Source organism: Zingiber officinale, chromosome 6B (assembly GCF_018446385.1).
Source record: "Zingiber officinale cultivar Zhangliang chromosome 6B, Zo_v1.1, whole genome shotgun sequence".
In the NCBI taxonomy this organism is placed as follows: domain Eukaryota; kingdom Viridiplantae; phylum Streptophyta; class Magnoliopsida; order Zingiberales; family Zingiberaceae; genus Zingiber; species Zingiber officinale.
This window is the reverse complement of record NC_055996.1, coordinates 100994736-101018296: the sequence shown is the minus strand read 5'-3', so window position 1 is coordinate 101018296 and position 23561 is coordinate 100994736. Positions and strand designations below refer to the sequence as shown.

At 38.8% G+C, this 23561-nt stretch overlaps 3 protein-coding genes across 3 annotated transcripts; all 3 read right to left on the bottom strand.

Moving 5' to 3' along the window:
• Positions 1–1612: 1612 nt before the first annotated feature.
• LOC121988508 (BEL1-like homeodomain protein 9) lies at positions 1613–3270 on the bottom strand. The gene is made up of 4 exons (XM_042541963.1): positions 2701–3270; positions 2241–2617; positions 2102–2162; positions 1613–2018 (listed from the first exon to the last, which is right to left on the bottom strand). The coding sequence occupies exons 1-4, from the start codon at positions 3136–3138 to the stop codon at positions 1683–1685; spliced, it is 1212 nt and encodes a 403-aa protein (XP_042397897.1). The 5' UTR covers positions 3139–3270; the 3' UTR covers positions 1613–1682.
• A 2886-nt stretch (positions 3271–6156) lies between these two features.
• On the bottom strand, positions 6157–10275 carry LOC121988507 (rho guanine nucleotide exchange factor 8-like). The gene is made up of 7 exons (XM_042541962.1): positions 9437–10275; positions 9234–9350; positions 8906–9060; positions 8742–8816; positions 7234–7506; positions 6786–7109; positions 6157–6718 (listed from the first exon to the last, which is right to left on the bottom strand). The coding sequence occupies exons 1-7, from the start codon at positions 9687–9689 to the stop codon at positions 6353–6355; spliced, it is 1563 nt and encodes a 520-aa protein (XP_042397896.1). The 5' UTR covers positions 9690–10275; the 3' UTR covers positions 6157–6352.
• Positions 10276–19884: 9609 nt separating this feature from the next.
• On the bottom strand, positions 19885–22791 carry LOC121988506 (ras-related protein Rab7-like). The gene is made up of 7 exons (XM_042541961.1): positions 22619–22791; positions 22494–22520; positions 22278–22377; positions 20826–20972; positions 20663–20743; positions 20307–20452; positions 19885–20132 (listed from the first exon to the last, which is right to left on the bottom strand). The coding sequence occupies exons 1-7, from the start codon at positions 22669–22671 to the stop codon at positions 20063–20065; spliced, it is 624 nt and encodes a 207-aa protein (XP_042397895.1). The 5' UTR covers positions 22672–22791; the 3' UTR covers positions 19885–20062.
• Positions 22792–23561: the final 770 nt, after the last annotated feature.

Here is a 23561-nt window from a genome sequence, read left to right as displayed (position 1 = left end):
TGCTTTGGCTTAATTATTTTCCGCTGCCTGCTGTCGAATTTTTAATCGATATTCACCCCCCCCCCCCCCCAATCGAGTTCACAATCTAACACCTGGAAGGGTTCCGGACGTCTGAACGTGGATAAAACTTTAGTCATGTCGTAATGGATCACATCATAACAAACATGGATAAAATCTCTGGTCCGAGCGTCTGGAACAGCTTTGGGCGCCCAGACCGCCTTTGCACAGGGGCGCCTCGCTAAGGCGGCCCGGCTGGACCAAGTCAGTCAGGGCGCCTGGACTCCAGTCAACTCCGGGCATCCGAACTCCAGTCAACTCCGCGATGACTTTCCGTCCAGGTCTTCCACTCCGACTTCGCTAGCTTGGGTGATTTCAATCATCCGGAATAGGGCTCGCCCGAACCCATTTACCGGTCTTCTCGAGCAACATTTCGCTCAGGCTTCTCATCCCTCTGAAACGTCGCGCGCTTCCTTCTCTTCCGCCAGCGTACTCTTTCGCAATGCCTCCTCCCTCGGACGCTCTAAGCTCGTCGACTCTCTTTCATGCCGTCCTTCTAGTTAGTTGCATCTTTCGCTCGACTTCCTGTGTTCTTAAGCTCATACACACTTAGACACAAGGCATCAAAAAGACAACAGAACATAACTCTTACTTGGTTGATCATATCAAAACTACCACGGGATATTTACATCTTATTCCGCCACTATATATTTTATTTTCTAAAATTATCCTTACATTTTGACATTATTATAAAAGTTATGAGTTTATAGTTGTTACACAATTATAATAATTTTATAGTGGCTATAATATAAACATTTTGATCAATATTATTAACATTATATTTTAGCTGTTATAGTATGTTACAATATGAAAACTTCATCTCTAATGAATATTGGTTAATATTATATTGGAACAACACTTTAATTTTATCAATACTATTGGAGCATAAACTGATATCATTCATCTCAAGTGATTATAATCGAAGGTCCCACGATAAAATATAAGAGGATAAATTATGAAAGATATTTTATCTTAATACAATAATTTTTTATACGAAGAAATTAAACACCTAATCATATATTTTTACATCTATTAAAAGTTGACAATAAAATTTATTAGAATAAATACTTGTATAAATATTAACTACTTCAACTCCCATGAGACAACTTTTATAAATACTAATAAATTGTAATATAACCGTTACATAACTATCCATCAATATTAATCAATATTATTTCACATTTATTAATATTATATTATAATAATTATAAATCATAATTGATATTTCATTTTTAATCAACAGAGGTACCACACTGTGCAATTATAACATTTATAAAATTTAAAAAATAATTTATTTGGAAAAAAACAATATTACATGAAGAAAAAAAAGGTATCGTCATTCACATGGCACCAACTCCCAGTCACTTCAACAAGATCAATCAAGACAGCTTTGACAGTGCATGTCATTTCGAATGCACTTCCCTATGTATCAATTGGCTTTTCTCAGACCGTCCCTAGTTTTGTAGGTCACTGTCCTTCCACAGTGGTCACCTTAAACTAATCCCAAAGTCGACATAGCAAAACAAAAATTAAAGAAGACAACGAAACAGGATAATTATCTGCAATCGATATGCTTTTACAGATTAAGAAAGCAGTGTCTTGGCAAACAAATTACATTAACAAGCCTATTTATTCATCTCCTCGTACAAGCAGCAACATGAGCACTCCTCTGGGCCGTGAAGCGAGTCGGAAAAGTGAATTCCAACACTCCGGTGGAGTCCCAACGTGAGTGAGACTCCACTCCTGCAAGGACCAGCAGATTCAAGAGGAGGAGGTTCTCGAATGTGCGTCGATGGGTACTGATCGGTGCGACTTCTTGAGCTCGCGGTCTGGATTTGTGGAGGCTGACCGCGATCGCCATTTCCAGACATCTTGCTCTTCTCGCGCATCTCCAGGGCGTGCACTTCCTCGACCATCGGCTTCCATAGTCGCACTCTCGCGTTGATAAACCAGTTAGAAACCTGATCAAGAGGGAGGAAGCAGAACTAGAATCACGCACGCATAGAAACTGCTTTGGACGAATCTGATTGTGTTTCTTTTTCACCTGGTTTCTTGTCAATCCTGTCTGTTTAGCCAAATTTTGCTTGTCGACGTCGGTGGGATACCTGAAACATGTTTCAGAAGAAAAATTGCGATCAGCATTATAATTTGGACGCAGAAGGAGAACAGGGGGGTCGACTCACGGGTGCAGGAAGTGTTCGAAGAGCCAGGCACGGAGCACGGCGACTGCCCGCTCAGGAAGCCCTCTCTGCGGACGCCAGAAGTGTGGCTGCGCGAAGGTGGCGACGGCTTCTGCCGCCGGCGGCCCATGGAAACAACAGCTTCTGTTCAGAAGCGAGGAGCTCGCCGTTGGTTCTCGATTGACGCCTTCGTTTCCGAGACCGTCGGTCGTCGGACGGAGTTGGCCGGAGATAATGCTCCCCAGGCCACTGAAGTGCTTGGTCATGGCCTCGAGAGCCATCGAGGCGTACGGAGCCGCATTGCTCAATCCTGCGACAGCCTCGAACGAGGTGACGACGGCTTGCATCTGATGATAATATTGTTTGTATCTTCTGTGAACCTAGAGATTATCATCCGAACGGAATAAACCACAATGACGATCGATCGGAAAAGATAAAAAATTAGAGGAAATGGATGGCTCGCCTCATCGAGCAAACAATTTAGCCGTGTCTTCCTCCGGCGGTGCTCCCCGCAGGTAACAGGGGAGAACTCCTTCCTCATCGTCGTATCTGCGCCCAAAAGCGCGTCCCCGAGGCTTCCTGCTCGCCGTCGTTGCTGCCCCACTTGGCACACCTCCTCGAGAAGCCTCAACGCAGGTTGGAGAAACCGGGAGCGGCCGAGCACCGCGGCGTAGCCTGTAAACGGCCCGTGGGGCGCCGACCGGCCGATCCGCGACGAGGACGAGTCGAGGGAGAGAGAGCAGTGCGTAGGGAATCTGAGCTTCTCCCTCCGGCTCTGCTGCGGCACGTGGTAGCACGACCGCCGGTGGTCGCGAAGAAACGCACTCTGCTCCTCTTCCTGCTCCTCCCCTGCACCTCCAGCCAACCGGTTAGCCGCTGCTGCTGCCGCTGCCGACGCCATATCTTTCTCTCGAAAAGCGCTGGGAGACCCGTCAGATCGCAGAAAGCTCTCGCCTTTTTCTCTCCTCCCTAGTTAACTTTCCGCAGACAAAAGGATCGAAAAAACATAAAGAAAGAAATTATGCAAGGGTTTCTATAAATTTGTCATCTGATAATTAACGCAGTTATACCACAAGGACAAGAAAGAAAAAATAAACAAGAGAGAAAAAGAAGACAAAAGAAGCGGAATGATTTAATCGGAAGTGAGATGAGGTCGAAATGGAAGGGAAAAAGTGGAAATTAATAAATACTAAGAAGATAACTTAAGAGGTAAATTTATAGTTGACCAGTAGCTGATTAAGGAGTTAGAGCACTTTTTTATTAGGACATGTATCCGTTTGCGTTGTGCTTCTTTCCTGTTAGTCTAAGGATAAATTGACGGATAATATAACAAATGAATCATCTTTTATCATATGCATCCGTTTCCATTAAGAATTAATTTTCATTGTAATAATTTACCATCTTTTAATCAATTATGCACTGTTGAGATATGCAAATTACTAAATTTTATAAAATGTGAAATTCATCCGGTGCCGGCCCTGACTAAACCAAAGTTAATCATATGAAAAGTAATTTGATCTTGCCAGGACGAAAAAATTACTAAATATGATAGTAAAATATGAAATTCATCATCCAATGGTCCAACACAACAGACCCAGGAACATCTGGAACAATTAATAGAACATAGAGATTATGAGTGCTAAAAATGAATTCAATCCGAATCGATTAAAAAAAAATCATGTTCGAATTGGATATTTTTGAATTTGGGTCAGATTTGGATTGAGAGTTTTTAAGTTAAAAGTTTCTAGGTCGATTTCGGGTTGACTCGAATTTAGAATTTAATAAATTTTTTAGGATTAAATCTAATTTTATTTTAAAAATTAAACTATTTTTTTATAATAATATTAACTTTAGTATGATAACGATGAAATATTACAAATAGTAAAAAAAATCGTTTTACATCACATTTTTAGATTAATCGGGTCGGATTGATAGAATTGGACGGGTTGGAATTTAGATTTTAGAATTTTATATTAAACTCATATTCTGATAAGATTTGGATTGAATTAAAAAAAAATCTAATCTCATCCAATTCGATTCATTTAAATTGACACCTTTAATAGAGATATTCCGATTCACTTTCAAAATTCGTGCCCTTTTTAGAACAATAAGCAGAGCACTATCTTTGCAGAAGACATAACAAGAACAGGAGAGGAACAAGAACAGGAGCGGAAAGAAAGACTCCAACTGCTCCGCTAGTTACGTGTCGACGTGATTCGATAAGAATATTTCATATTGCACCTCATACTTTTTCTACTTTTCACATGCCACTTATAATTTAAAATATTACATCTTATCACACAATTCCAACGCGACCTAAAACAGTAAATCTAAATATTCTTTCACATAAAAGAAATATTCATTTTATTTTACAAATAATGAGAGTAAATCTAATATTCTGAATTATCAGGGGTGAACACAAAAACTATAAAGTTTAGAGGGGAAATGAAATTTCTCTGTTTGGATGAATGATTGATTAAACGCATGCTACTTGGCCAATCCTGTGTACGGTCGGCCCCGGCGGAGTCGACGGTGGTGGCGAAAGCAGAGGAAGAGAGAGAGAGGGGGGAGAGGGCGCCCGTGTTTTGCGTCGACGCGCGGATTACGAGGTTGCTGTTCAATCTATTTTCTGTGCGATGGTTTGCCTGCGTACTGGAGCGGCGAAGGAGGAGAAAGAAGAGAGAGACTGAGGTGAGGTGACCTACTCCATCAATCACACTACTACGCGAGTTGACACGAGCAGATTTGATAGGGGACTGATGTCCGATTTTGTGATTTTCTAGAGATAAAAATGAAAATTAAAATTAAAAATAAAAATAAAAAGATGTCCAGATTTCTTAAAAATAATAATAATAATAAAATAGTCTCAAAATTTTTATTTTTATTTATAAATGCATGTGATTTTATTTTTATTTTTTTCAATTTATATAACGATTTAATCTTTATTAAAGTCATTTTAAAATAATAAAAAAATACTATAAAATTATTATTAACAGCTATTTAGCCATTAAATTGCTGCTCTAATATTGAATTTAAAGTTTTAAAAAATTGATTATAATAGTTTTAAAGTTTTTTCTACCATTTTAAATCGACTTCAATTAAATTTAAGTATTTTTGCCTGATAAAGATTTTTTTATATATAACAATCACTTTATATATATATATTATTTTAAATAAGTTTATTAAAAAATATTTACTTTAATACGTTGTGATAGACTGATAGTTATCTACTATATGTTATAAAGGTATTCGTACGTTGATATAAGAAATCATTTTTTTTTATGATAAATGTTGTTTTGAAAAAGATAACTCTACGAGGAACGTCATTTATATTTAAATTTTTCATTGGAATAAAAATATCATTCACCCAAACCATTCATTATCGTCTACCCATGATAAAAGATAGGTAAATTATTGAAGGCATTGTACCTTAACATAAGTTGTAAGGATCCTTTGTGTTAATTGGTAAGAATTGATTGATTCTAAGATGTATTAGAAATAAATAGTTATATATTTATTAACTATGTCAATTCATAAAAATAATTTTATTTTTTTATTATAATAAAAGATAATTATATTCATCTCAAATTGTTTCTCATAATCTATCATCAAATTTTATAAAGAGGGATAAATTATGAATATTTTATTAAACTTTAAAAAGAATATCATTTTATTTATTATTAAAATTTATTACAATAGCTGATTCATAGTTTATCATAACTTGTGACAATATACAATTTTATTATACTAATCAATAGCTTCTTCTAACCCTTATAAATCATAACTATTCTAAATTTATAATAACTGTTACAAAATAAACAAATATGGTAATAAAAATATTACAATCATCCTAGAGGTCGCACACAATTAATTCTTCAATTATATGAAAAGAGATAAATCATACAGCCAAAGGACTATAAACAAACAATTCCATTTTTTTAACAATTATAATAATAATAAAAAAATGCCATTTTGATTTTGTGAATCAATTTACTTACATGAAACAACAAAAGAAAACCTTGAAAACAAATCACATAAACCTCCATTTTATATACAATTTCTTTTTTGTGACTTTGTCTTCTCTCTTACATTTTCCTATCAAAGTAATCAGACAACTAGTGACGAGCAGTAGGACTTCTCAAGCCTCCTAGGTGCCTCACCTTATCTATGTATAAGAACTTCTTGGTCTTAACCTCTGGAGGCTTCTTCACCACGTCCCCTGTGCTCCTCCTCATGTCCTCAGCAGGTTCCGACTCGCTCGGCCAGCTCATGAAATCCGATAGAGTCACCAATTCTTCTCTGTTATCCGGCTTATTCGCCGGTGCCACATTGGAGAAGGATTGCCTCGCGTTTGAACTCTTGGTCGTTGGACCTTTAGCGAGAGAATCCGTGTAAAAAACATCCTCAATTCGTGAAATAACCAAGTGAGCTAAGCTTTCCAAGATCCTCGAGTAGCTCTCGAGGATCGCCAATCCAACATCCTGTAGAAAGGAATAGTTGAATTATATATGGCTGTGTCAAGACAATTCTTTGAATTGTGTTTCTTACATTGTTGTATTGGATCTTGCTTATGTCCAGAGCCGATTGAGGGATCCCAGGAAATCTTTGCTTGATAAGGATCAAGATTGTCTCGGCTCGCTCTTCAAACTGCTCTCTCTTCTCCAAACTGATGGTGGAACCCCAGGAGGACTTGGCTTCCTTGTCATGCATTTTCTTCCTCCAGATCACAACGGAGGCCTCGATTCGGTCCTTGAGATCGACGATCTTGTGCTCGGTTGACAGGTCCAGGGTTTCCAAGAATTCTTCGGGGTCGAACACATCGTCTGTGGTGATGCTTTTGTAGATCGCATCTCCTAAGCTCGACCTCCCATTCTAAGACAGCATTATAATTCAAAGCCAAATTGATCGAACACTATCTTAAATCGATCATAGAAATCACATTCCACTTCAAGATTTTCATTATATTTCTTAAATTGAGACCAATGTTTAGTGTTACCTTTGGAAGAGATTCGATGTAGGCGTCGGGGACCTCCATTTCCATGAGAACCTGAGCATTGATTGCCATGGCTACCTTGAGCACTTGTGTAGCTGAATCTTTCTGGAACTGCAACCATCTGCTGGAGTCCTCTGAGAGTCCATGCGGAGGGACTCTCACAGTAGGAAGCCACCATTTGTCATCCTTTCTTTGTGCATTTCCCTTCTCGGATTCGGCAGCGTCTCTCGAAACATACCAGAACATTTTCTGGTCCTCAAAGTCATCGAGGGTGCCCTGAGTGATCAAGAACAATGACAGACAGTTTAGAGTTGCATGCCGATGAGAGCAATCTATTACTCTTATCCTAAAACCTAAAACTGTCGCTAAATTAGAATTCGTCATGATTTGACTATGAACTGAACAACAATAGTTTGAACAGCTTATATGAGAACAGTTAGTTAAGCCTGCACAATCAAAGTTTCAAGCTTTTATGAAATATCACTCGCTCAAAGACATTGAAAAAGCTTATCCATCTTTAGAACTTGAATTGCTAGGAAAAAGGTTCCTGTTGATATTGATACGGCGATTGAGGTGAGACCCCCGAGTCAAGTCCAAGAGGTCGGCTGACAGGGCGATCAAGGTCAAGGAATGGTTAACCATTGAAGATAGAGTAGTCAATCAGTTGGCCAAGAGGATTATCCGACCGGATCAATGGGTCGATCGGACGCAACCGATGAGATGATCGGACGCCGAGCTCCTCAACCTTGAGAAATAAAGACGAGTCAATACTCTATAAAGTCAGGACTACTTTGCCCTTTGAAGATAGAACGAGTGATCAGACAGAATGGACGACTAGTCTGATCAAACTCTTTAGCTGAAACTGATAGGCCATACAAGGGGCAAGTTCTTAACCACACTTAATAAGTCCGATCGGCTGGAGTTAGTGTCGATCGGATCACAAAAGGGGCTCGATCAGCTTGTCATGTAAGCATACTATGGGCCCCTTAGCTCAACAATCTCATATTCATTTTTGACATCTTGTGTTACGAAGGACAAAGAATATTCTGCATGCAAGTTGTACCGTAGAAGCTTCCCCTCTACCACACGCAAAAATTATGGATCCATATGGAAGAAGGTGTCGGAGCATCTTTATGGTCGAACCTTTTTTGGAAACGCTTTGAGATTCGTGCATAGACAAACAGAGACACTATACAGACACGGGTACGTGCACACAACGCTAAGGTACATAATTTTGCACATCCAGTGTTCTTACTAGAGTTCTTCATCTTCATCTACCAATAACTTATTTGAGTATCGGGGGGTCTACGTCGGGGACCACTTACTTGGCTGGGTCACTAACGCTCTTTTTGGCACGCGTGAGCGCTTTGGAGCTATTTTCATGATAACGAGGAGTCTTCGTTTAGCCAAATACCCAGTACTTCATCTCCATCGATTTCAGGCAGAATCAGCTATATTTTTGATGCAATAACCAGAACTATAAAGGGTTTTTTTGGGAAAGATTTGCTTACGATGAGCATCGTATCGAGCTTGCATAGTGTAGGGATGTTCAATTGAAGATCTTTGCGTTGTTGAGTTATCATTATCTGCACGCGAAACTTGAATGTAACTCAATGCTGCCAAAGCAGCCTTAAAAAGGGTTAAAAAAAACTAGTAAAGACAGTTCTTCTACGACCTCCATGGTTACTCCATCCTTTGATGTCTGCTTTGAAGGAACAAATTCTACAATGTAATCAGCAACTGACAAAAGCCAGTTCATTTCCCTCCTCCACCGCATTTTTCGTTCAGCAGACATTGGCTCTAATCGCGATTGCTCGGCAAAAACAGATGCTGCTTGAATCAAAACATCCAAAAATATTAGTGAATTCCCCTTTTTATGGTTTAGAAAAGATCAAATAAACATGTGAATATCTAAAGCTGTTTGTATCATCAGTTAGACTTATCACTATTCAGAATCGAAGAAGATATCGAATTGCAATTCCTCGCAAAGTGAATCTAATTACCAGCAAGGTTGGTGATGGCATTGGACAGAGCAAGAGCTGATGAAACTCCATTTCCACCACCTGACATATCTTCACCAAGCAGTAGCTTAGCAAATCTATCTTTCATCAGTTCCATGTCTGAAGAGGAAGATATGGCCAAAGAACAGACAATACATTAACTTCCATTCTTGTTCATCCAGTTTTATCTAAGCTCGTTAGCTTACCAGAGGGCGGTGGACCAGCGGCGCCGCCACCATCATTCTGATGTGACCTCGGTCCGACGACCATGGATCGATCGATCTGCACTGCCCGGCTAGAAGGACCAGGGCCGGCGTCCCACTGGCCGTTGAAGAACGCGTCTTCATCGTGGGCTGGGCTGTTCGAATTCACGTCCTGCGGTATTTGACTCTTCAATGTAGAGTCGTACGCCTCGTCGCCCTCCTCATGCCTATGCCCTCGCTTGATCAACCGCACCATCAGCAGGCTCAGAGCCCGGACCTTGGTCCACAGCGAGCGAGGCTGCGCCCGGCCATCTTCCCGATAGCTCGGGGAGACGAGAAGGGGGGCGGAACTCGTCGTTTGACTCGGGGACGAAATTTTGCCGGATTGCTAATAAACCCCCAAATCAATCTCCAGGAACCAATACCGAACCCTAAATCTCGCAACTTTCCGGCTCAAAACATGTAACATGGGAATTTTGATCTCGAAACTCGATCAAGGCCGGCAAAGATCCAATCTTTGCAGGCGCCAAGGAGGGTGGAAGATTGCAATCCCACCCCTCAAGCTGGAAACCTAAAGTTTGGAGCTTTATCGCCGGAATCGAACTGGATAACTGCTTGAAAGACGGATTAGCTTCGGATCGAGGAAGACAGGGAGAAAGAGACGGGGGGATTTTAAGTGTTGCCAAATTCTGCGAAGGGAAGGAACGTGAGGTGCACATCGAAGGCGACGGCTGGAAGGAGCGGTGGTGGATTGGAACTAAAATAGGAAAATGGAGAAGGAAATGGCGTCTTTTTTTGGGAGACGGAACGCGAGGACGATACATCTGTCGACGTGGTTTGGTGCTTGCGAAGGGGAAGGAGGAAGCTTGAGGTTGCCTTAAAAGAGAGGTGTCGATAGGGTCGGGTCAAGTCAAGTCGCATTGCTCATAGACTGATCAGGCAAGATTTGAATCGTGCATAAAATAGTCAAACTTCGACTGGATTGTGTTTGACTTGACACGACCATGTGCGCATGTCCGAGTCGAATCACGGGCCCTTTTCAATTTAGCACGAACACGATTTTGGGCTAGGCGCAAATCAAGAACAAACCAAACACCTCTCGTTAGGAAAATATCAATAGAGTTTAATGCCTGCTTTTCATAGGCCATCTTTGGAAGGAAGTGTTGGAACTTATTCCATAATTTTTCGGAGATTGCTATCTAAATTAGAACTTGAAATTACTGTATTAAAATTCAATTGGCTGTGTTGAGACTTTAAGTCATCCGACTGCCGAATCGGAATCTGAATGGGTCGTTTAGTCGGGAAAAGGAGACGCAGAGGTCTACGCTTGACGTAGTGTCCTTAAAATAAATTCGTTCGGCAAATATTGTAGAGCGAGATGCACGATAAAAAGGAATAAACGAGAGGGAACAAAGGTAGATGCCTTTACTCGTCCGGGTTTAAACACTAGCTGCATTGACTATCAATGGGTTGAACTAGGCCGTTTCACTCAGATAGTTACGATATCTCTATTAATCATAGATTAATGTATCAATTTATGCATGAGTTGTTGGTAATATATTTAAAGCAATATAAACAACAATATTATATTGACACAAAAATAGTATGCAATAGATAGATAAATAAAGTAGTCGGGTTTAGAATATAGTTATCCGGTTAAAGCGTCGGCACGCCGACCGTCCTTAGAGAATTTATTGTCGCCTCATGGTGCAAAGGCTCCCCGGCAAAACTCCCCCAAGATCCGACAACCGCTCGTCTTGTCCGTAGGTGCACTCCAAAACGGATGCGACACTCGGACTCAACCTCAGATCGCCGAAAGACCAAGCCTCAGGACACAACAAAGGCGCAGAACGACTCGAACTCGAAAAGAAAAACAGAGGAGGTGCTGTGCAGAATGTATCACACAGAGAAGGGAGAAGAAGGAAGATTGGGTGAAGAATAGAGGCACTGCTTGTCCCCTTTTATTCACTCTGAGGAGGTACGAAGCACTGCTTCGCTAGCGAGGAAACGCGTCCGCGTCTCCTCACGCGCGGTGTCGCGTCCGTGTCTCCTCTCGCGCGGTGTTGCGTCCGTTCCTTACGCGGAACAAAAACCAAACTCTGGTTTGGTTCGAACCAACCGAACCAGAAACCAAACTGGTTTGGTTCAGACTGAACCAAACTAGCAAAAACAGATCGGGCCGCCCGTGAGCGCAAGGCCCACGGGCTGGGGATTTGCACCCCCCCCCCTGCGCGCGTTAATCGCGTACGTGACGCCCGGTTTATGGATTTCCGGCTCGAACCCCCCAAATCCACTCGATTTGGGCTTGGCCCGCGCATGCGTGCAGGTCCCCTTATCATTGCTAAGCAAGGATGGAAGGGCTTCCTATATAAGCCCTTCCAAGCTTCTCCACTTAGCAATGTGGGACTAAAAACACTACCAACAAATGCTTTGAATTTAATACAAAATTCAACAATCCCCCACAAATTCAAATCATTTCGGTTTAAAAGATAAAATATGTCATGAGGCTAGGTTGCAATGAGCTTTTAGTGAAAATACCTTCCGGTTTGAATTTTCACCTGAGTACACCAATCTTATTCACATAGGTTTGAAGTGAACTAGGTCTTGAACTTAAACCTTCTTTTTTATATGTGAAGTCAATTGGTAACAACTCATCACGGGCGACGGTTGAATCCTTCTGGGTTGGTGCATTACGACCATGCCACCGAATCTTGTTTCATAAGTGCTAAGGGGAGTTGCCTAGACCCCCCACACTGCGGCCACACAGTTACACTTACATAGGTGAGTTCTCCAAGGATGTACTGCAAGCATCCTGTCATTAAGACCTTGAACTCATTAAGAGCTCCTAAGCTCATCCTTACTAGCAGTCAAGCATCTATCCAGGGAAGAGACTATGAGATTACATCTCAATCAATTTGATGCTTACGTTTCACCCTTATAGCTTGTTTGTACCACATTGAACCTACTTTTTGGGATCTCCAATCAGATAGGTTGGGTTGCTGCTATAGATGAAACCAGGACAGGCCTCAGTCTCATTCCCTTACTGGATCTCTTGATTTTCTGAGAATCAAGTCCTTTAGTGAGTGGGTCAGCAATATTGTCTTTTGAACTTACAAAGTCCAATGACATCACTCCAAGAGACACTAGCTCACGAATAGACTTTAATCTTATTCGTACATGTCTCTTCTGTTTCTGGTTATACTTGGAGCTTCTAATCTGAGTTATTGTTGTTTGATTATCACAGTGTACTGAAATAGAAGGTATTGGCTTCATCATCAAGGGAATTTCAGAAAGAAGACCCTTAAGTCAATCAGCTTCAGTTATTGTGGTATCCAAAACGCACAATTCTGCCTCAGATGTAGACCGGGTTATAATCGTCTGTTTAACATACCTCCAAGCAACTGCACCGCCTCCAAGTGTAAAGACATAACCAGTAACGCCTTTACACTCAGCAGTGTCAGCTATCCAACTAGCATCACTATATCCCTCCAGGACTGCAGGTAATCTCCCGTACCACAAGCCCAAGGATATAGTGTCTTTTAGATATCTGAGTATTCTGTCTAATGCATCCCAATGCGTTCTGTCCGGACAGCTGGTAAACCTGCTCAATTTCGATATAGCAAAAGAAATATCAGGTCTAGAACAATTAGCTAAATACATTAGACTACCTATTATTTGTGAGTATCTTAATTGAGACACTGCCACACCACTATTATTCTTGTGGAGAGTTTTTGAAGGGTCATATGGTGTGACAACATATTTAACTTGGCTATAGCCATATTTCTCTAATACTCTCTCAACATAGAGTGACTGAGAAATTGCTATTCCATCAGTTGATCAAGTCAACTTCAGCCCTAAAATCATATCAGCACAACCCATATCCTTCATATCAAACTTACCACTTAAGAGGGTCTTAGTCTCATTTATAATAGATATGTTAGTTCCAAACAGTAGAATATCATCTACATATAAGCATAGAATAATACAATTATCACCTTTCATTTTAGCATACACACATTTATCAGAGTCATTCACTTCAAAGCCAAATGATAGTATAGCTCTATCAAATTTTTCGTGCCACTGCTTTGGGGCTTGCTTCAAACCATAAAGAGATTTGACTAACCTACAAACTTTGTTCTCATTTCCAGAAACTACATATCCCTCAGATTGATCCATATATATCTCTTCTTCAAGATCTCCATTAAGGAATGCCGTTTTGACATCCATTTGATGGATCTCAAGATGATATATGGACGCCAATGTTATTAATACTCGGATTTTAGTAATTCTTGTAACAGGAGAATAAGTGTCAAAATAGTCAATCCCTTCTTTCTGTTTGAATCCCTTAGCAACTAGGCGGGCTTTGAATTTATCTACTGACCCATCAGGTTTTAGTTTTCTTTTAAACACCCATTTACATCCTATAGTGTTACACCCAGGAGGTAAATCTACTAACTCCCAAGTGGCATTAGAGATAATAGAGTCCATTTCACTTTTAATGACCTCTTTCCAGTGCTTAGCTTCAGGAGAAGCCATAGCATCTCTATATGTCACAGGGTCACCTTCTATATTATAGGTGATAAAGTTCTGGCCTAAATCCGTAGACACACGTTGTCTCTTGCTCCTTCTTGGTTCTGTATACTCACTAGATTCATCTAGTCTAGAGTGACTTGAGGAAGGTGTACCCACTACGGATAATGGGATCTCTACAGAAGAAGGCTCATTTCTAGTAAGAATACTAGATTGAGGTGTTCTCGTCTTCATAGGAAATATATCTTCAAAAAATGTAGCATCGCGAAGTTCTACAATAGTATTTGCATCTATTCCAGGAATTTCTGATTTAATAATCAGGAACCTATATACAATACTATTTTGAGCATAACCCAAGAAGATACCATCTACGGTCTTTGGACTAAGTTTTTTCCTTCTGTGTTCAGGTACTAGTACCTTTGCAAGGCACCCCCACACTTTAAGGTATTTCAAACTTGTCATTCGGCCTTTCCAAAGCTCATATGGGGTTTTATCCCTTGACTTCATTGGGACTCTATTTAGCATATAGCATGCAGTGTATAGAGCCTCCCCCCACATAAAGTTGGGTAACCCAGAACTGCCTAACATGGAATTAATCATATCTTCAAGGGTTCGATTTTTTCGTTCTGCTATACCGTTGGATTGAGGACTATATGGAGCAGTTACCTCATGGATTATACCTGTATCTTGACAAAATTTTTGAAACAGGTTCGAGGTAAATTCTCCACCCCTATCAGACCTTAACCTCTTAATTGTTTTATCGGTTTGATTCTCAGCTTCAGATTTAAAAACCATAAATTTATCTAAAGCTTCATCCTTGGTTTTTAGCAAATAAACATAACAATAACGAGAGTGGTCATCAATGAAGGTAATGAAATACCTTTTATGGTCTCTCGTTATTACACCGTTAAACTCACAACAGTTAGTATGAATCAATTCTAAAATATCAGAATTTTTATCAACTGATTTGAAGGGTTTACGAGGTTGTTTATATTGCACACAAATTTCACATTTTTTCTTATCATTTATAGCATGCTTAGGGATCATGTCAAGATTCATCATCCTTTTTACGGTATTAAAATTGACATGTCCTAATCTGTCATGCCACAAATCATAAAACTCAATGTTATATGAACAACCAATATCAGAAGTTTTATTTAAAGTAACATTTTCTACATTGAGTTTAAATAAACCTTCATTAAGGTAACCTTTTCCAATAAAGGTTCCTAAATGTAATATTACAACTTTATTACATTTAAAGTTCAACTCATAACCAGCACGGACTAACTTTGATCCGCTAATCAAATTCCGACGGACCGCTGGAACATGATGCACCTCATGCAGTGACAGGACTTTTCCAGAGGTGAACCTCAGGTCAACTTGTCCTATCCCAAACACCCTGGCCGCAGAATGGTTCCCCATGGTCACGGAAGTGCCTTCAATTACCTGATAAGTAAGGAAGGCAGAGCGATTAGCACAACAGTGTACATTAGCACCTGTATCAACTAACCATTCATTGGGTTGATAGATCAAGTTTAGTTCGGGTTTGAAGGTAACAAACCTATCGCTGGTGTCGTCACTAGCAGTCACGACATTTACTTGTGCCTTGGTGTTGCACGTATTGTTTTGGTTTTTCTCCTTGTCCTTTCGCTTAGGGCAGAATTTGACATAATGTCCAACCTGTCCACATGCCCAGCAAGGCTTAGGTTTGGTTCCAGTTTTCTTTTGAACCTTTGGTTTAGGTTTCATCTTATTTTTCATTTTCTGATTTTTGAATTTCTTCTTGTCAGATGAGACTACTACATTCGCCTTTGGAATAAAATCCATAGGCATTCTTGTATCATCATTTTTATGTTGCTTCCGATGTTCTTCTTCGATATTTAAGGCAATCATCAAATCTTCGAGAGAGATTTTACCTCTCCGATGTTTAAGAGTCATGCCAAAATCTTCCCAACTCAGAGGCAATTTTTCAATGATTGACAAGACCTGAAAATTTTCAGGTAATGGCATATCTCCTTCAGCAAGACCATGAATTTGGACTTGGAATTCATGTGTCTGCTCTATCACAGATTTGTCTTCAACCATTTTGAAGTTTAGGAATTTTGTCACAGTGTACTTTTCTAAACCAGAATCTTCAGAGTTGTATTTTTTATCCAAAGATTTCCACAGCTCTTTAGCTAAAGCGGTTGAACAGTACACATCAAATAGTGCGTCTGAGAGAGCAGATAGGATTCTCCCATGGCAGAGATAATCTCTTTGCTTAAACCTCTCTAAGGTAGCACTACGGGCAGGTTCCTCTTCATTAGGTGAAGGAGAGTCTGTTTCTATAACGGAGAATAGCCCTAGCGTAGTAAGCCAAAATTTCATCCGTTGTTGCCAACATCTGAAGTTTTGCCCGTAAAATTTCTCGGGTCTAGCACTAGCCTCATCAGATCCTATTACCCTCTCATTCATCATGTCTATAGATGCAGGCAAATAAATTCTCTAAGAATGTTGGTAATATATTTAAAGCAATATAAACAGCAGTATTATATTGACACAAAAATAGCATGCAATAGACAGATAAATAAAGTAGTCGGGTTTAGAATATAGTTATCCGGTTGAAGCGTCTGCACGCCGACTGTCCTTAGAGAATTTATTGCCACCTCACGGTGCAAAGGCTCTCCGGCAAAATTCCCCCAAGATCCGACAACCGCTCGTCTTGTCCGTAGGTGCACTCCAAAACGGACGCGACACTCGGACCCAACCTCAGATCGCCGAAAGACCAAGCCTCAGGACACAACAAAGGCGCAGAAAGACTCGAACTCGAAAAGAAAAACAGAGGAGGTGCTGTGCAGAATGTATCGCACAGAGAAGGGAGAAGAAGGAAGATTGAGTGAAGAATAGAGGCACTGCTTGTCCCCTTTTATTCACTCTGAGGAGGTACGAAGCACTGCTTCGCTAGCGAGGAAACGCGTCCGCGAAAACCAAACTCTGGTTTGGTTCGAACCAACCGAAAAACAAACCGGGCCGCCCGTGAGCGCAAAGCCCACGGGCTGGGGATTTGCACCCCCCCTGCGCGCGTTAATCGAGTACGTGACGCCCGGTTTATGGATTTCCGGCTCGAACCCCCCAAATCCACTCGATTTGGGCTTGGCCCGCACATGCGTGTAGGTCCCCTTATCATTGCTAAGCAAGGATGGAAGGGCTTCCTATATAAACCCTTCCAAGCTTCTCCACTTAGCAATGTGGGACTAAAAACACTACCAACAAATGCTTTGAATTTAATACAAAATTCAACATGAGTAGCAAGCAAACTGATTCAAATATTGATTCATGTATTTGGGTAAACTTTATCCCGATCGATCTGACATTCAATGCGTACAAGTCATGATTACACAAAGTTACTTTTAGTTCAGTATAATCTGGACCTTAAATTTAAACCACCTGTATAAGTGCACGCGAGAAAAAAATTCTCTTCATACATTTATTGTTTAAATATTTGTAACAATTATAAACCAATTATAATATCATGAAACTCTCAATGTAAAATTCATATCTTATTCACAATAAGATTTCCTTCCTTTTCATTCATTTTCCCTTCACAATTATCTCATAGGAAGATAGATTTACCACCTAAAAGCTCCCAATCCATTTCACCATGATATTGCCAAGCATGATTGCCAATCTCACAATAGCTTTTAACTTGGTCGTACACTATTGACCTCGCAAAAACCTTTAGCATCGTTGTCGATCTCACAAAACCTCTCTACATCGTCGCTAGCCACATCACCCGACTATTGACTATGGTTTCTTAGTGATAAACTCAAAGGAGATGAGAGAGGGTAAATGTGAAATTTCATGCTTTTCTTATCATATAATTGTGATTTGTCCATTGTATTTTTGATGGATTAAATTTTGAAAATAATTCATCTACAATTCTCTTTTTGTCAAATATCTATCAGGGTAAATAAAATAAAATGAGTTCTTGAAATTGAAACTCTTCCATCCTCTCATCTCATGTGGATTCTACGAAAGCAATTTACTATAAGTTACCGATGGTATACATTTAGACTATAATTGTGAGTAATTTGCAACTTTTTTTTTTAAAAAAAAAACTCTCATTTTGCTCTCAGATGTACCTGATTAATTATTAGTTTTTTATTTGAGTTTACTTGAACATACATTTACGTCAATTGCATTCTCAAATTATTCATTCGAACGTTGACTTATCCCATGAAATTTCTGAGTCAAATAATTTTTTTTTTACATTTTTTTTAATCAAGGAATCCAATTACTTAGGTTGATTAATTCTGAAGATAAGTGATTTACTCTCGTAAAATATTTTCATTAGTTACTAAGATAAATATAAGAAGTACAAATAAATTTTAATAGACAGTCTAACACCATGAGCATATGATATGTCATAAAAGAGATTTATCATTACATGAGAGCTCCTTCTACCTCTTATCATTGCATCATGCCCCAAACACTTATGATAAAAAATTTTATATCATCAAAGTATTTAGCTCTTCGAGCCGACTAATCCTCGAGGTGACCGCTTGACTCCATAGAAATTTTCTTCCTATTACTAAGGTAAATCCGGAAGTACGAATGGCTTGTCGCTTCGTAATCAACATTCTAATGGTGTCTTTCCATTGAAGGAAATTAATTCCACAATGCGCCATAATTAAAAATTGACTTGTGAATACTTGGTTAACTATGGAAGTGCTTTATAGTTACATCGTAACCTGAGAGCCACTTATTTTTATTTTTTATATACACTATGTATCTAGATCTTATAACTCGACTAATTCTGGGATAGATAATCTAGGCCCACATTCCACCAATCAAGTAAATTCAGAAGTGCGGTAGCTTTTATCACACTTATTTTTAATATTTTTTTAGTTGACACTAAGTATCCAACTTACGCTAACTAAATCGAGAAGCACTGATAACCATCCATTCATCCATTAATTCGTCGAAATTGGAACTCGATCCTTAGATGCCTCACACTTATTTTTATTTTTCAAAAAAAAAAAATGAAATCCATTAACCCAGTGACCCTCCCACAACTATCACATACTATTATAATGGAGTAAATAAGGAAACTATAGATAATCCCCACAAGGGAGGATATGGTCACACAACTTTGCTGGGATTGGATCCTTGCATGATTCAGTAATTCTACCCCGTGGTTACCACTTATTTTCATTTATTTTAATTGACATCAAGTATCTAATTCTTCAAACTGACTAATCATAGGGATGACTAACCTAACCCCACCTACACTCATGGAGATTCATCTAGACTATTATTGTTCTTAGGTCCACTTTTCATTGGAGAAAAAATCTCCTAGAGTAGCCCGCCACTTCTCACTTTTTTTTTTTTTCTTTTTTTTTGTATAACCTAGATATCTAACTCTTTGAACCATGTAATCATAGGGATGATCTACCCAACTTTATAAAAATTTCCATTGATCATCAAAATAAATCGAGAAATGCTCACATAAACCCATCCAAATGACCAATTTTCTTAAGATTGTCGTCCCAAAATTTCTATAACATATCAAAGCTAAAATTCAACCCTTGAATATCTAATTCGAAAGATCTATCAATTATACTATTATTCCAGATCATTTATTTTCATTTTTGACTTACAAGGGATGTATGACATCGTAGATGTGCCTCCAATAATTTCTTAAAGACAACGCTAGCCAGTTTTTTTTTCTAAGATATTATGATTATCTTAATCATACATATCTAGGCACATGATCTGCATGTGAAGCGGACGAATATTTGATTGGGTTCAAAATTAGTGTTTCTTCTTGCTCATTGTTTAGGAATGGGGAATGGTTCCTCATCCAAGAGAACCTTCTTTGCTTAGATTTCTTTTTCTTTATAGAACATCAAGAGGGTTGGGATTCAAAGGAACCAAAGAACTATACTAAGAATTATAACTCCATTACTCTTTGAGGATCCAATTGAACGAGAAAGATCCCACCAAGAATTAGTACAAATCACCATGGAATGATAAAAAATACAGGCCAAGTTGCAAACAAGATATGAGACATCAATAGCTGAAGATTACAAACTCAGTTGGAGAAGACATGAATTATATCTAGCACTCACAACCAGATGACCTCTGCTGCGTTGCACGTCCCGCCACATCAATCGTATCAGGAAGATATCTATTTAGAGAACAATGGTGTTCAGGGAATTAAATTAGAAGGAACAAATAGAGGAGTAATATGCATCACAAGTACAAATAGAAACTCGTAGGTTTCAATACAATTTGTTGGGTGAATAATGTTAATGGCATTATGAAAGGGAAGGAAATGGTTGATAGGATATGTGATACTTACATATCTTCCTCTGGTTCATTCTTTAGGGCATTCCTGGCGATACACTGAAAAGCCGTTTCCACATTGAATCCTTCTTTAGCTGATGTCTCAAAATAGGGAATGTTGCCCTTTGATGCACACCAGGCTTTGGCTTTCTTCTCTGAGACCTGAAAGTAAAGATATCGAAAGAAGCATGTCAAACCTATCTTACCGCTTAGAGGTATCTATGAAATCCTGTTTATCATTGAGCATTTCAGTTGAAAGGGTTTCATGTGTCTATCAATTGTGTTTGTTTGTGTGAGCTACCCATCCTAAACGGAAGTGAGATACGCCTACTGTACTCAAATTTGATTTTCTCAAATAACAGGAAAACTCACTACTCGGCTGTTGCCACCATCGATATCAATCTTGTTACCCAACACTATGAAAGGGAAGTTCTCAGGATCTGATGGACTAGCCTGAAAAATGCAGTAACCACATAGACGTAATTTCTTCTTTTATCTTAATGTGAATCAGTGAAGAGGGTCAAACATCATCTACCTGAATCAGAAATTCCTCGCGCCAATTGTTCAAGTTTTCAAATGATTTCGTAACATTAACATCATAGACGAGGACACAACAATCAGCTCCACGGTAGAAAGCCACACCAAGGCTCTGAAACCTTTCCTGTCCTGCTGTATCCCATATCTAAAGAAAATAATAGGTAGTGAGCTTACAGGAATTATTAAAGGTAAATAATAAAAAATTTAAGAAAAAGTTCTTCACAAGTTCAAATTTAGCAGAACCTAAAGTACATTTGGATGAAAGGGTTCTAATTGTGCTGAAAACAGATTACACCCGTGACAGAAACCAAAATGTAAAAAAGAAGAGAAGACAAGAACTCAGATTTTGGCCTGCTATCCCTTTCTGTTTCTAGAAAAATGATGGCAACTTAATCAAATTATAATATTACTAGTGTACTTCCACCAGATTGTTCTTAGAATGCAAAATGTTCTCTTGAACCATAAAGATTACACCACGAACAAGAACATTTTCCTGGAAAATGATACGAAGACCTACAAACTAATGAAGGTTATCCAAACTAGTCAGCTTGTGAGACTGTAACACTATATGATAGCTATAGCTAGATAAGTGGCTATCACCTCTGTAAATCCTGAAATTATATTTTAGGATAAGTCAGAAGCTGCAATAGGTTTATGTGGGATTTTTATTTTTCAAAAAAAAAAAAACGTTGCTACAAGGTGGCAAACACATTTCAGCCAGATTTGATTTAATTTATTATATAACCAAGGTAAGTGGCATGCTAGGCATGTTTCTGAAGCTTTTAATTTTCTGTAACATTGCATTGATCAATGGAATGTTATTAATAGGGCCTATCTTATTTGCCCAAAAATCTATCAAAAAACAAATATCCTTTTACAAATATAGCAAATTAGGAAATAGTTGATTGTATACAATTCGTCCATGCAACTGAAAAGTTGGACGAGAGACTGTTGCATAGAAATCAAACAACATAGTTGGTCAGGGTATCTGATTACATAGTTAAGTTGATCAGTAACCTCCATAATAAGCTTCCTAATTTCATAAACCAAGTACCACAGCCAGACAACTCAAAGGTGCTGCAATTTATGGCATTGTGAACGATGTTAAAATGGCGAATACCAGCATGATGTGCCTCAGTTCCCATAACTTGAAGTTAAGAATGAGCAAAAGGACAATCAGGAAACCCCATGTTCATATTTGGTCATTAAAAACACTAAACGAGATAATATCATGCATGCAAAAGTTCAAAGAATAGCCAAATAGCTTAGACCAAGATTATAATTAGATCAACAACCTGTTAACACCCACAACTCCTCAATTACAAACCCTTTAAGGAATTAAATAATGGACTTTCACTCTCATACAGTCTATATAAACCAATGGGAAAATAATCACAAAAAAGATGTAGAAAGGAGGATAACAGGAAGCCGCAGTGTAAAGTTTTTTAACCTGTAAGGTGAACAATCTGTCATCGATCTGGACTTCCTTGGTCAAAAAATCTGCTCCAATGGTCGCTTTGTACTGGTTACTGAACTTTTTATTCACATATCTACCAAATACAATACAATCCAAAATTGCGCATTATAGATGGAAAATCCACCAAAGAACGAACTGTTTTTTCGCAAAAGTAAGATTAAAAAAAGTCGTAAAGCGCTTCGAGCGTACTGGTTCATCAGAGATGTCTTCCCAACCCTAACAAAGAAGACAATTACACATAAGGAAACCTTCAAAATATATCAAATCCCTAAAAGGGTACTTTTTTTTTGCTCGTGAATGAGATGGAAATCTACCCGCTGTCCCCGAGGATGATAACTTTGAGAAGCATACGCCGCCGGGAGGCCATGGATTCGGAGGTCGGCGGAGTCGAGAACAAGCAGGAGTCCTCGAAGCCTCGATCTGGGTTTCCTCCGCTGTCGACCGATCAAATCAATCCCTAGAATTGCCCCTAATTGACAAGAAGAATAGAAGGTCACAACAAGTCCAGCTGTTGGCACGGGTCGAGTCGGATTTTATAATAAAATCCGACCCGACGCAATTAAGTGATTCGAACATTCAGATTTAACATGCAAAAAGGATATAAAATTTAAAAATTCATATAATCATAAATTATTTAAGGTTTTATATAAAGATTTAAAATGCTGATTTTTATCATATTTATATCCAAAACAACAAAAAAGCTGGAAAAATATTTTAAATTAATTTGAGATATTTTTTAAAATTTTATATTAGATATTAAATCTAGCTGTCGAAGTAGAAGCTAAGAAGAAGCTGAGTCTAATAACACAAGATAGACTAGTTTATACTACAATTAATAAGGAAAAAGGGATATTTAAATAAATATTTAATAATTAAATTTTTTTTTTTTGCAAAATTAAAACTTATTATAGTTTTGGTTAGGAAGGTGTTTCTTTTTAAAATAAAATAAAATAATATTGGATCGAGTCTAAAAGTTGAGAAGGTGACTAAGCTGGAAACTCCGTTCTATTGTCGATCAACGAAGGCTTCAAGCTATCCTATATATCATAAAGAGCGTTAGCGGCTAGGCCAAGGAAGAAGTCTTCAATGTTGATCCTCCAACGCTCAAGTCTGTAATTGATTTGAGAGAGGAATATGAAAAGACTAGCAATGACCGTGTAAAAATAAATAGCATTGCATACTAACACATATAGATGGAGATCTCTTTTATAGTATAATTATTATGTATATGCATGGATTTTGAAGCACTTCTAAGAA